At 34.0% G+C, this 14060-nt stretch overlaps 1 protein-coding gene and 1 long non-coding RNA gene across 8 annotated transcripts; one reads left to right on the forward strand and one right to left on the reverse strand.

The window, feature by feature from the left end:
- The first annotated feature begins 2516 nt into the window (after positions 1–2516).
- On the forward strand, positions 2517–5053 carry LOC126726851 (uncharacterized). Its single transcript, XR_007656080.1, has 2 exons — positions 2517–3348; positions 4606–5053. It is a non-coding gene; the product is annotated as an uncharacterized LOC126726851 (long non-coding RNA).
- Positions 4157–12689, reverse strand: LOC126726849 (BTB/POZ domain-containing protein At5g47800). Of its 7 annotated transcripts, none has more exons than XM_050432253.1 (9): positions 12101–12689; positions 11925–11974; positions 8016–8090; positions 7686–7728; positions 7122–7284; positions 6923–6992; positions 5974–6378; positions 5114–5854; positions 4157–4906 (listed from the first exon to the last, which is right to left on the reverse strand). In XM_050432253.1, the coding sequence occupies exons 5-9, from the start codon at positions 7178–7180 to the stop codon at positions 4379–4381; spliced, it is 1803 nt and encodes a 600-aa protein (XP_050288210.1). In that variant the 5' UTR covers positions 7181–7284; positions 7686–7728; positions 8016–8090; positions 11925–11974; positions 12101–12689; the 3' UTR covers positions 4157–4378. The 7 variants fall into 7 exon arrangements, with proteins under 7 accessions (XP_050288210.1, XP_050288208.1, XP_050288207.1 ...); XM_050432251.1 differs by having other exon boundaries at positions 8016–8115; XM_050432250.1 differs by having other exon boundaries at positions 11925–12022.
- Positions 12690–14060: the final 1371 nt, after the last annotated feature.

Here is a 14060-nt window from a genome sequence, read left to right on the forward strand (position 1 = left end):
CTAATAATATGTCGTATTAACTTTAGCCTCTAAGTAAATAATGACATAGTTCCATTGGGAGGTTAACATTACACTTAGTCTAGTGTACACCATTATCTAAAATCATGTGTAGCCACATTTCATCTCCTTTATAGTGTTTAAACTTGTAGTACCATGAAACAAAACACTCTCCTTTGGGATCGCGAGGCATATATGGCAAGACGAGGTGTTTGTTCACACTACTTTAAACGGGTAAGTTTAATCTTATAGTACTATGAAGTAAACACCCTCCTTTGGGATCGCGAGGCATATACGCCAAGACGAGGTGCTTACCCACACTACTATGAACCAATAATGGAGGCTGTAAGATCCAACCCTTATATCTCTCTCCCACTAGGTATTTTAAAATAAATGTTTTTATTTAAAAATCATGTGTAATCTCATCATACATAGCTTTGCACTTTATCTATGTTTTAACACTTAGTGAAATTTCAAAAACAGTTCATCCAATCGGTCGAAGGTATTTCTTGATCGATCGAAATGTTCAACAAATCTATTTCGAAGTTTCTAGATGACTCGATCAATTCTCGATTCCTATTCGATCGATCGAAAGGCAAATCCGATCAATTGAAAGAAATTCTTGATCGATCGAAAAATTGAAGAAATTTTTTCACAAAGTCTCAGGTTAACTTGATCGATTCTTGATTCTTGTTCTATCAATCGAAAGGAACATTTAATCAATTAAAGGAAATTCTCGATCGGTCGAAACTTGTGAAACTGAAATTTTTTCAAATTTTTCTGGTAACTGTTTTTTATGTTTCACTTGAACAAAACATAGTTTCTTGATCATATCATAATGAGATTGAGATCAAAACTAAATTTTATTGATGCTATAGTCTTAAAGTTCAATCTAACATACTTAATATCAAACTTAAACAACATCATAACATCAATATAAGTTTTTATCAAACAATAATTTCAATAACTATGCAGAAAATTGATTGTAGAATTTTCTAATATCATGAAATTACTATCTTTGATTCCAAAACTCACAAAACATGTTATACAAATTCGAAATTGAAGACCACTATGATACCAATTATTGGTAAAACACATGTTTGTATATCATACAAAATATACGCAGTGGAAAAATAACAGATCTACTTCATTTGCAATTGATAACATGTATTATGTAAATTTCAGAATTTAAGAATAAGAGAGCGTACCTTGGTGCAGTGAAATTCAAAACCAAATATTAGAAACACTTGGAAACACTTGGAAACACTTTTAATCTTCACTCCAATTCCACTTATGCTCAAGAAGTGTGGTTTCTCAATCAATTTATATATATGTGTTCAAGGGAGAATAAGAGAGTAGCTTACACTCACATACACACAATTTCATTCACCACAAAATTCTATATGTTTTTATCCTTATATATAACTGATTATCTAATTGGGTTAGCCTTTTGGGCCATTCCAATTGGGTTTTAGTATGTGGCTTGGAGTGAGACCAAAAGGGACAAATAAGACACTAGCTCTAATGAGTTTTGGGCTTTTTTGTCAACTCTTGACAAACTCAAAATTATCATTAATTATATTTAATACCACTATATAAATATAATTGCACTCTAAGCCTTATTAATAAATTATATCCCAAGACTTTATTATACATTCAAACCCTTTATTAAAATATTCGTAATAATACAAAGTCATGAATGTTGACTGCCACTTTGAAGATTAATACACCTTAATCCTTGAGTATCTGGTTTAATCCTTTAAGTTATTCATCATATATTTATGAAATCCAATTTCATAAATATATATACTTTAGTAATTTCTTACTAAAGTGGTTAGACCTAACACTCTGAATAACCGAACACATTAAATTTAACTCAAGGGAATATTTTATATCTCAGTTAAGATATTATGAATTTCATCTTAAGAATATATGTTCCTTCAACACTAAATGTGGCTGCCCAACATATTGAGGTTTTGATCGTGACTTTAGATCTCACTTTTGATATATCAAAGTAATCTACACTTCATGATCATGTTCATTATTCTCTTAGGATTGAGAGTTCATGTAAATAGAAGTGGTGATATTTATTATTTATTTGACAGTCGTTAGTGGAATAATAAATCTCACAGCAGTCCAGTTCAATATGTCTTATCACTTAAAACAGATCAATGTATCACCTAAAAGTCTCCACTTCCATGATCAAGACAAATCATCTTAGTTGATATGTTATAGTCTTCGCAGATGAAATGCTCAATTTCATTGCCGACTACGAACTAAAATTATAAATTTACAAAGAACTTGTGATTTATATATTCTGTAACTAAATCATATACTATGCATCTCATAGACTATATGATAATGTCCAAATATTCATATTACCATTATTTTAGATAATAATAAAACAACTTTATTAATCACAACATAATGTCATACATAGCATCATATAATAGGATTTAAAAAGCATATATCCTAACACTTTTGTCAGTTGGTTTTAGAATAGACTCACAAGGGACTGCATGTTTATCTAAGGATTAGACTCCTCTTTCTGTTTTATTGGTCCAGTAGTAGTAAATCAAATACCTTGTTATTCAGCATAAAAAACAAGGGACTGCATTGCAAATTGTTATATTTTTTAGTGTTTTTATAATAGGAGCATATGGAAGGAGGTGGTGGAAAATGTTTGGTTTAGAGAAAGATTGGAAAATGGGTAGGGATGAACTGGATTGGACTAGCAAAAACCTTAAGGGTAAAGTTTTCTAGAAACAGATCTACATATTTGCTTGGGCGGCTACATTGCACTGTATATGATTTTTTTTATTATTTATTTTTATTTGGTGCACTGTAAATGAATTGATAGAACAATAAGTGATGCAAGAATCCATAATGGCAAATTGGGAAGTGAAGCTTAATTTTCCAAAAGAATATTCATTGTTATTAGTAGCAGACTAGCATATACTTGCACACAAGTCAAAAACTCAATTTAAAATAGAGGTTCTATACAGCCTCTGGAAGATCCCTTTTACTGTTTTTGACACTCATTAATTTTGAAGTTGTTGTATTGTATGTCTACTTGGTGTTTGTTTGTTTGGTTTTTTTTTTTTTTTTTTTTTTTTTTTTTTTGAGTAAGAAATTTTATTAGAAACAGTTGAAACAACAACACAACACAAAACAACAGCAAGCAGGAGCTACCAAAGTGAAAGATAAGGGTTTGTCAACTCTTATTGTTGCTTTTACTATAGCCATTTAAACCTATCAAAGCAAGTGTCTCAAAGGTGTTCAGGGTTTCTTTCAATAAGTTGTTTGGAAGATTTCATTGTAGTACAGTTTAGTTTTGTAAAGCTCTTTCAGGTAATTTTGTATTCCTCCAAGTTTATTGTGCAAGCTCAAGTTGTGCGATAAAACCTGAATAAAAGACCATTGTAACTTCTTGACTGCAGTGGATTGTTCAGGGCTTGATCCATGGATTTTGGTGGATGTAGGCATAGAGCCGAATCATGTAAATCTTGTGTGCATTTTGTATGCCTTCCATATATTTGATAATTTGTTTCTTATAGATTCCATATTACATATCTTGCTAGCTTAGCCTTAATATTATTGTGGCTAACTTCCATTACCTTGTGGTGGTAAATTTACACTTGGTTGATAATATTGGTTGAGGCTTTGCTCTCATCAAGAAGTGGGTATTTTTTCCCAACAATTACTTAAGAGGTTTTCTAATTGATGAGATTGGGTTCTCTTTGTATTCTGATGTAAAGGTAGGTTGGTCTGCAGCAATAGGTTTTGCTTTGTTTTTTTTTTGGTTCATAAGTTGTACTTTCATCTGATTGAATAGTGCTGCTTATTCCTTAAAAAAGAACAAGATTTTAATTGCAAACTATTTTTCACTCTTACCACTTTCTTAAGCCTACTTCTACTACCTAATTAGGTGAAGCAGGTGAAGCTGATCAGCAAATGAGTAGCCAATTGCTTCAAAAGCATATCAGCCAATATATTGGCGAAATGGTTGATTATGCATGAATGTATGACCGTTTTTTAAAGTATAGAATTTCCATGGTATAATTAGCTCCTTGAGGGTTAATGTTGCAGAGTTCTCTCTTGTCTATAAACTGGTTGGCTTGTTTTCTTTCAGTGATGTTATAATTAGCAGTAATTCTTAAATGGGGCCTCTGGGAATCCCATGGAAATTAAATTATCTATTAGGTAGCAGGAATATGTAGCTTCTGAAAGACAGACTATGAGCACATTCCCAACTAATGACAACTTCTACTGATACAAATGATGCAAATGGCTTATGTAACAGTTTAAAATCAATACATTTACTAACAAAACCAAGGCCAATTATTGTAAGTTCTAAGAGAAACAATTGGGTCTTCATTTACTATCTGTCTCTGCTTTTGTCACGGCTATTGTCTGATCTACTTCCCTTCGTTATGATCTTCTTAGGATCCAGCTTGCTCCGAGACATTCCCTCTCCTCTAATCTCCTTCCCCTTCTCTGACTCTGTTTCCTCAATTTCTGCAATGATCAACTTTTTTTCCAATTCTAGGGGCAATTTTCCATCTGATCTCTTCATTTTATTTTGATCTTTTTCACTGTTTCCTGCAGGAGTGATGGTTCTTCTTGTGCTCTCCCCTCTACTTGATTTTTCGTCCAGACCCAGTTTTAGCTTACCCTGATCATCTCCGATAGTTGGTGTATGGTTTCGAATAAGCTCTGGTGGTGGTAGCAGCCTGTTACCTGTTTCCTTGGAACCTTTCTCTTGTTCAAAAAAGAGGACTTGCACAACAGTTCTCAGGGGTAGCCGTTCATTTTTTACAGCATGGGCACGTACTTCTGGAGACAATTTTTGGCAGTCTAGAATCCGGCAGAGGCGCTTTTTGTCTGCCTTACTCAGATCAGGATGCTCCTGTTTATCAATTGAGACACATTGTGAATGTGTAAGAAATGAAATTAGTGAATTAAAGTTACCATGAACTTAATTTCAGCTAATTTTATAATGAGAATGTGCAAGAATATATTTGGCTCTGCATCTAATAGCATTAAGCTTTGAAAATTTTGAAAGTATGTGGCAAATTGGTTCTTATCAATCCTTCACTTTGCTTTAGTACGATACCTTAAGATAACTGTTGATTGCCTTGTAAAGGTCATCATGATCTAGCCGAGCAATATCTGGCAATGCTTCAGCCAGAGACACAATCTTTGACACTGGCATGTTGACATCCTTTGCAACCACTAGAAGATAGGAATCAATGAGCTTCCCAACCTTCCTAATAGATACCAGAAACTGGCTGTTTTCTGAAGCTGTAGGAGATATTCTTCTCCATAGTACCACTAGACTTTCTAATACTGACACAACTAAGTCAATGTCATAAGAGTGCCTCCCAGAGGTTGAGGGCAAGGGAAAGAGCAAATCATTCACTGTTGCCTCCTCAAATTGCAGACTAGATCTCCTTATGAGTTCTGCCTTTGCCATTGGAGAAGCTCCTAGATAATTTGCTATGCTGAGAAGCCTTAGCATAAAGCCAACTGAAACTGATCCTCTATCTCCAGGAATCATGCTTACTATAGTTTCAAGAACTCTTCTATTCTTTTCCATAAGCTCTTCAGTTTGAGACACTGAACTCTCTGGAGGTCTATTCTTTGTAGTGTCTGGTAGCCAACGACTAGCATAGACATGTAAAGCTTCACCAATAAGCTGTGGTGATAACATGTATGTTGATCTGATGGCAGTAATCAGACAGCGGAACAGGTCTATGTCAAGGTCGGATATATCCTCAGTCCACCAATCCTTTGGGACAGAATGGTGATGCTTTTTGGAGTAACCGGGTCTAGTATAGGTGTAGGACCATGCCACCTGCAGAGAGTCATCAGTCTTAAGCAAGGATTTATATCTAAAATAAAATTCTTAAAATTTACATCTTAGGATCAATCTCTCATGAAAATAAAAAGAAATTTAGAAGAAAAAGTCTTCACCTTTGCTGGGGGTGTGAGGATTTTCTCAACAATTGAATCAATGCACTTTCTGGTGATTCCATAAGTCTCAGACCACTCAGGTAACTTAGATGTGTTCTGGAGTGTGATGATAGAGTCCTTCCAGCCTTCAAGAATGCATGACATGAAGAAAGCCTCAAGTTTTAGAACTAAGTTTCCCTTCTCAACAGATTCAGTCATTCTAAGGAACTTAGCAGCACAGAATAGGGCTACAAAGTTATGAGCACTGACATTAATCATAATTCCATAGCAAAACTTGGCACACAGTTCAAAAGCATCTTCCCCTCCAGGAAGATCATGAAGCTCAATTGTAACAATGTTAGAATCACCAGAATCGGAGCAAAGACGTTGTAGGAGGCCACACTTTGGAAGAAGTGGAAACTGCAGCTAAGAATGGTACAATTAAGAAGGATCTAAGTGACAATGATCAAGAAGAAACGTAAAAACACAAGCACAAGAAACAAAGCTCTTCTTATAGGAATTAACATTTAGAAGCATTTGACTATACTGAAATTTTAACTTGAATTTTGAACATCTTTTTCATGCATCTTAGCTTTCTGTTGCTTATGGTTTTCTTTGGATTTGTTAATTTTTTTTTCCATCATTTTTTTATGTATCTAGAATCATTCACATATGCTCTGTCCATGACACAGTGTCCTAAGAAAAATGTCTCCTATCTTGAATTTCAACCCATGACCATCTAGATACTAATTTGCTGCATGTTTTCTTAATCCATGGATGTAATTTCTATTTTCTTCTTCCCCTGGTCCTATGATTCTCTTTAATTTGCAATTTGAAAGCACTTGAGTCTAAACAAGAACCATGCAGGAAGATATACAACAAAAAAGATTTCATCAGCTAAAAACAGAAATACAAAATCACCTTTTCTTTTTGGCTAAATGAGGCACAATTATTCATTATCAGTTCATACCTTATGGAGAAGATAATTGGTATCATTAATTTGAATGACAATGTCACTAGGTATATCTGAAATCACTGTCCTGCATTTGTACAATAAATTCTGTCAGTTTTAGCTTCCAAACATACCCCCACCACCCCTCCTCCCCCACCCCCCCCCCCCCCCCCCCCCAAAAAAATAAAAAAATAATAATAATAATAAAATCTAATACCTGGTTGCTTCTTCTGTGTAAAAGGTATCCGGCCTTGTTCCAAGTTTCATAAACTTCATTTTTATGACAGCTGTGTTCTTTTTGTCAATAGACCCTGATCAGTCCTTTCTTCATAACACTGGGACGTGCCCCTTTCAGATGACTTCCAAATGAAATCCAGAATCTGAAAATCATTGTCACATTTTCATGATAGAGAAAAAAAAAAGTACAGAAAGAAAAAGGCAAGTGTGTTTGTGCATACATTTAATGCATGCATGAAATTAAGTAGACACCTCACACATTATTCACAGAAAAGAATCAAAGCAGTGGTATCATATTTCAGAGAATTAAATTCATTGGAAAGAAACGCACTTGAGATTTTACTCGAAGTCAAACGTCAGCTTTACCAATATTTTGATTCCAATATAGTAGTAATTAATGAAGGCTAAATGAAATGGAGAAAAGGAAAAACAACACAGCATCAAGACTAACAAGTTAAATAAAATAGTATTGAAGAAATGTACAATTTAAAACTAAAAATCACTTGGAAAAGAGGGATTAGAGAGTGTTTTAGGACAAACTTACAAATAAAGATATGTTTGATTGTAACAAAAGGGTGATCTAATACCTGCAACAGCCCATTGAACATGTTTGAATGAATCAAGTCCGTCCATCATTTGTCTCACAATTTCAAAAAGAACAAATAATACATAAAATTTTAAAAAAGAAAAATGGAAGAAGAAGATGAAATGGAAGAAGAAGAAGATGAAATGGAAGAAGATGAAGAGAAGAATAGAGATTATGAAAAGACAGGTTGGGGTTCATCATTCTAGAGCTTATATGCAGAAGTATAGCACATGAAGATTCACTAGTAGAATGAAAATAAAAATAGGAAACTTTTCTTAATTATCTCACCTTGCATCCAACAGAAGCTCAAGCATCCTCAGAAGCTCAAGCATCCTCATTTCCTGAATGTAGTCCCACATGCACCTTAATTTATAGAAGTAAGTTACACCTAGAAATCAGAAGAAAACAAAACAAAACAAAACCAATAAATATTATAAAGTTTCTGCAGTGATGTGTGCTGTATCAGATAAGTGTATCAAAGAGGCAGTATAGCATTGTGCTACTACTTTCAGGCCTTTACTGCAAGCCATGCAAATTTGTCTCTACTCTAGTATGCTTGGACGTTACTTTAGAGTTAATTAAGTAGTTTTAAATTCATTCAAAGGACGTGGACACAGCCACTCTCACTGATTTTCATTAGGCTCAAGATGTTTCAGTCTTCTGTGACAATTCCTGACATATGGTAAGTTTTGTAACAAGAATCTGAACGACCCGAGGAATCAGTTACAGATGACATAAACACACACATGACAATATCTTTTTCCAGAAAATATAAGAAAATATGACTATCATTTGTCCACTAGACTAATCCATCTCTTTCACCTATGTTCCCAAAGGACCTTTATTTCATGGAACATCTTGTGCTCTGTGGCTTCAATTGGAGTGTGATGGTCTTATATATGCTGGGCAAAATAGAATGTCCCCTAGTAATCTAGTTTCATAGTTCTGTTAAAAGATCAATATTTGTGCAGTTCCATCATGAAGCATCAGAATAAACCAAAGCAAAAAAGTTGAGCTACAGTATAGTACCATTGACAGGAAAATATTGAAATTGAAACTATATTATGGACCGTCAATTCCACTTTTTTTTCTCCTTTCACATTATAATTTATACCATCAAATCTTCAAACGCGTGCTTAAATAAAAGAAATAAATTAGTGCCATTATATTAAAGATTCATAAAGCGCAAAATTAGAGAGAAAATCAATCTTCAGCCATTTTACCTTAAGAGAATTTGTTTCAGTTAAAAGAAAAACTACTCATTTTTTGGTGAACAAAGGAAACAAAAAAGAAGAAAAAACTCGATGAAAATTGAACAAGATCAATAATTCTTTGCCTTCATCAGTAATTTATTATTTTCCACTGGTATCTGTTCAGTGATAAACACTATATATAAGCAATTAAGCATATACGATGAGAATGAATTACTTACAAAATATTAGAATTCAAAAAATATAGCCACAGCAGCGTTGGATCAATCATCAATTTTGTATTGGTTTCGGGCATAATCAAAATGCAGTCTTCCATATCATACTCCTACCTTGATGTGCAAACTAATACTGTGTAGAATAACGTTGAAGGTGCTTGAGATGAACTTTTGGCATGTCTTAGATTATGTTCTAGGCTATTGGATTCTGTGACTCATTTTCCTTGTGACATATAATAATTATGACTTGAACTATTCCTACCAGATGTTAGGTACTAACATTAAATTATCATGGACATGCATAGAATGTGGTGTTTCCAGTCACAATCTTCTAAATTAGGAAGTATTAAAGACATCAATGATTCAATGGAGTAGGTGGAATTACTAATATGCACTCTTGACGTGATGGTCATACACATACACTTAGATTATACTAGAATAAGATTTTTATAATTCTATCTACGATAAATAAAAAAATAAATGTAGGTGGAATTATAGGTCTTGGTTAATGTACCTTCTTAATCGCATTTATAATTGATGCCCATTAATTCACCTCACAATTTATACTCTCTTGAAAGGAAATCCTATGTAGGGGTGTCTATGGGTTGGTCCAAGTTGGGTTTGGACACAACCAAAACTCAACCTAATCCTGTCAGGTAGCAAAAAACAGCACCCACCATCAATTGGAGAGAAGACAGATCAAATTGAGTTGGTTTTCAGGTGTGGCGATTTGGGTTAATTCAATCGATTTAGATTGAAATGGAAAGAAAGAAGATGTCAGAGATCCACCAGATCTAGTCGAAGATTGTAAAATCTTGGCCAGTTTAGGTGGAGATTACGACGGAGATGGTGAATCTAAATGGATATTCAAACAACGAAGGAAAATGATGGTTGGATCAAGCAAAGTTGGATTTTGGAGGAGAAAACCCACCACTTGACCTGCCGTTTGTCGTGTTTGATGGTGAACACCCTTCGACAACCACCGCAATCGTTGAATCGAGTGTAGGTTGAGTCGGTTCCAGTTGGGTGGCTCAGATTGCTTGCATGGTTGGATAACCCTAATACTATGTCTCATACTGAGTATTCCACTTTATATTCTATTAATCATAGTATGATATCTGCCTTCTTTCTTTTCTTTTCTTTTTTTTCATTTTAAAGTTTAGTCATTTTATTAGGAAAGAAAAAATGATTTGTAGCAAAATGTGGTTGGTGGAATATGGAACACCAAAAGTGGAATAAATGATTTTTATTCATGTTTTCTCAAACATTCCAAAAATGGAAAATTTATATTCCGCTCTTATTGTTTCATTATATACTCCACTAATTGTCATAATATGCTATGTGTATAATTGTTTCCTATTTAAAATTTTATTTATCCTATAAGGAATATAATTGTCATAATTGTTTCCTATTTAAAATTGCATTTAATGGAGTATAAAGTGAAACACTCAAAAATATCTAAAAAGATTTTTATTTGCATTCCACAAGTCTCTTAATTTGAGATATGCCATGTATATAATTTTTTTTTCCAATTTAAGTTATCTTATAAAAAAAAAAAAAAGGATAAGTGGAATATAAAGTGGAGCACTCTAGAGTATGAGAAAATGTTTTTATTGGCATTCCACATGTCCCCTAGCTTGGAGAGTTGAGTACAACAAATTTTTGTTTTCTTATTCTTTTTCCAAATACATTTTTAATACCTCCTCTTACATGAATGATTAACAAAATACTCCAACCTAGATTGCTTAATTAACTTTTACAGGCATATCTTAGCTTTAGTATGATACTATACTCAAGGATATGCTCTAATATGTCAGACAAGTACACCCAAGGCATACTTCTATTTTCTTGGGGGGAAGAAAATGACTTTTCTCACCCCCATCAAAAGAAGAAAAAGGAAAGGGAAAGAGGAGAAGAATCTTCTATGGTTCTATAGTTCCAAGGGATAACGTGATGTTGGTCCAGGTTCCTTTATCACCACCTATTGGTTGAAATCTAAGCTAGTGTGGTCTCTGCTTTCGCAGACAAATGGTGGTAAAGAAACAACCACAAACAGTGCTAATGTGGCATGGCACTCAGCACTTTTTATCATATTGAAAAAAAAACCCTTGAGGTTTTTCTTCCAAGTAGGAAAAATAGCATTATAAAGCCTCCCTATAAGCCACCTTTTTTCAAAGGTAGCTTTACCAGATCCCAACATCTACATGTCATTATGAACATCAATAATCAGGAAATGTGTAACTTGCTTCTCTCACTTTCTTACTGAGTATATATACATAATATATATAAAAAATTGACCTTTACAAAGTTAGTCGATTTGATGCCATTCACTATGCTATTTATCTGCTTAAGTTAACATTCTCTTTTTGAGATTGATAAAGAACTTTCCCTAAAGACCCCCATGAGGGTCTTATTGCTTTCTTTTTGTCCATATTCTTTTGGAATTTTATATTTAACGCCTACAGTATAGTTTCTTTTTCTACATTATTTTTATCTGCTAGCAAAGTATGGCAGAATCTTCATGATCTGTATAAACAGAACCAAAAGGCACCTTGAGCTTTTGGTTGGTTTTGGAGTGGGGATACAAATATACAACAATACAAACTATATAAAAACAACCATTTCTATAATTTCTATCAATCAAAATTACTCCTAATTATTCCACCATATATACCAACAGAATTAGCACTGTATACCAACAGTGGGACTGAACAAAATACTGGAAAATACATTGACAATTCAAAAAAATCAGGCTAAGAAAACGTACGTACCAGAAATATGTGACTGGTGTTGTTTGATTCCAAGAGAGCAAGCACCACCACTAACAATTTGAAAAGGCAGAAAATTTAGCCTCAGAACCCCAAACTGGCTGCATAAAGTTGAGAAAGCAAGGCCGTGAAGCTGTGAAAAAACTTTCTGATATGAAAGCCTAAAGTAAGAAACATACATATATTTACATCCGGGTACTTGAACATGAGATGCATATATGCGACGTGAAATGGGATCGATTTCATGCATATAATCCTCAGAGAGAGGGAGAGAGAGAGAGAGAGAGAGAGAGAGGGTTAAGGGTTTCAGTTAATATCAGCTAGTGAGACACACCAACTAAAAGAAAAATGAGGCCCCCCGGTGTCTCACCAAGAGTATTGGAGAGAGAGAGAGAGAGAGAGAGAGAGAGAGAAAAGAGAGTGCAAGTGGTTGGTTGGGATTAGTCAACATGGTAATATATCAAAAGCATATTATGATAAGCTGCTTGAATAGAAGAGGAGAATAGAGAGAATAGAAACTCATCTTTTTTCCAAGGGAAGAGAAGAGACTAGAGAGGTGTATACTCTAGGCTATAGGGTCATGGGCTTGCTTGAAATAGTGGTGCTCTATGATTGATTTTCACACAAAAAAGCATGCAATGCAAGTGGGCAAAAGGGCTTTGGTTATTGATAGAACTTGTTGAGATGAGATGAGACTAAAAATGAGAGAGTGCTCACTCCTAACTAAAGAAAGAAAGCTAGCTTATCATCGTGGGACCAAACTCTCATTCATTCATACACACACATACACAAACAAACACACTGAAAGAAAGATGTAAGAATTAATTCTCTCTCTCTCTCTCTCTCTCTATCTCTCTGTGCACTTCCTCATCATGGTTCTCCCCACTATCTTTTGGTATATTCTTCCTCTATAGCAAGCATTAACCCCTTCTTATTGATCTGCATGTCGGCCACGTGTCTTGTCCTGTACCGTTGGTTTCATCATCCTTGGTGGGATTTCTCTGGCTCCTTTGTTGGTTGTTTTGGAGGCCAAACACAGACAACTAATTCTCTGCCTGTCACCGTGTGTCTCGTAAATTTTTCATGCGTGGTGTACCCTTCTTTGTGTTCGTGTTCATTTGCACGTGTGTGTGTGACTGTATGTATCTCTCTCTCTCAATTCATTCATTTTTTCATTGTATTTTACAAAAGAAACTACAAAGGCCCACCCTCTCCCATCACTTCAATCCCTTCATTTGAAGCCGATTTGCTATCTGTTAAGACACTTTTATTATTAAAATTATTATTTTATTATTATTTTTTATTTTTTTATCTTATAGCTTAAAGCATGTATTAGCTTGAAGGCTGAAGCAATATTCTGGGGTATTCCCCAATCCAATTTATGTTATGATGAGCTGCTGATGATGGTCATTATGACTATCACCATATATCTTATTAACATGACCATCATCATCATTGTCACCATTATCGTAATTTTTCTTTCTGGATTCCTAATTAGATTTTGCTATCATTTTGTAGTATCTGGCTAGACTAATTATCTTCCTGAAAAGCTAATCATGTGCCTGTCATTAAAAAAAAGTTGCCTCTCACCAACCCATTTTTAGTACTGATGTGCTGCTTTAATGATGCATTATGTTGAGAATGATAAGGATTTTTGAAATAAAGTTGTGACTAGTAAGTTAAAATGAAGTTGAATTTGTGTCTTTAATCTTTTGCTTTGTTCTCTTGGTTATAATCCTTTGGTCCCCACCAGGAAAGTCAATGTTACATAATATATTACTTTTGACTATCCAATATATATATTTGACGCCAATGACATTGTATTTGAATAACATTTTTCCTTTCATATTTAAGAAGTAATAGAAATGTTCAAGACTATGCCACTTTTAAGCGGTTTAAGTAATAGCACAACGGTACGTGGTAATACAATTTTTTTATTTTTTTTTATTTTTTTATTTATTTATTTTTTTATTATTATTTTTTTTTCTGGTGTCTATATTTGTGATTCAACACCACCTTTCCCACTAATGTGGTGATAATAATACATATTTTTTGTAGTACTCCATCACCATGTTATTGGTTTAAAACTCATCTCTCCTAAATACAAATCATCTGTATTACATTTTGTATTCCATTTTA

This window comes from Quercus robur, chromosome 5, assembly GCF_932294415.1.
Source record: "Quercus robur chromosome 5, dhQueRobu3.1, whole genome shotgun sequence".
NCBI lineage: Eukaryota > Viridiplantae > Streptophyta > Magnoliopsida > Fagales > Fagaceae > Quercus > Quercus robur.

Coding starts and splice junctions, on each gene's coding strand:
- LOC126726849 (XM_050432253.1), bottom strand. CDS start 7,180: ATGAAGTTTATGAAACTTGGAACAAGGCCGGATACCTTTTACACAGAA. Junction 6,379..6,922: donor CCAATTATCTTCTCCATAAG/GTATGAACTGAT, acceptor TACCATTCTTAG/CTGCAGTTTCCACTTCTTCC. Junction 5,855..5,973: donor TCCTCACACCCCCAGCAAAG/GTGAAGACTTTT, acceptor GACTCTCTGCAG/GTGGCATGGTCCTACACCTA.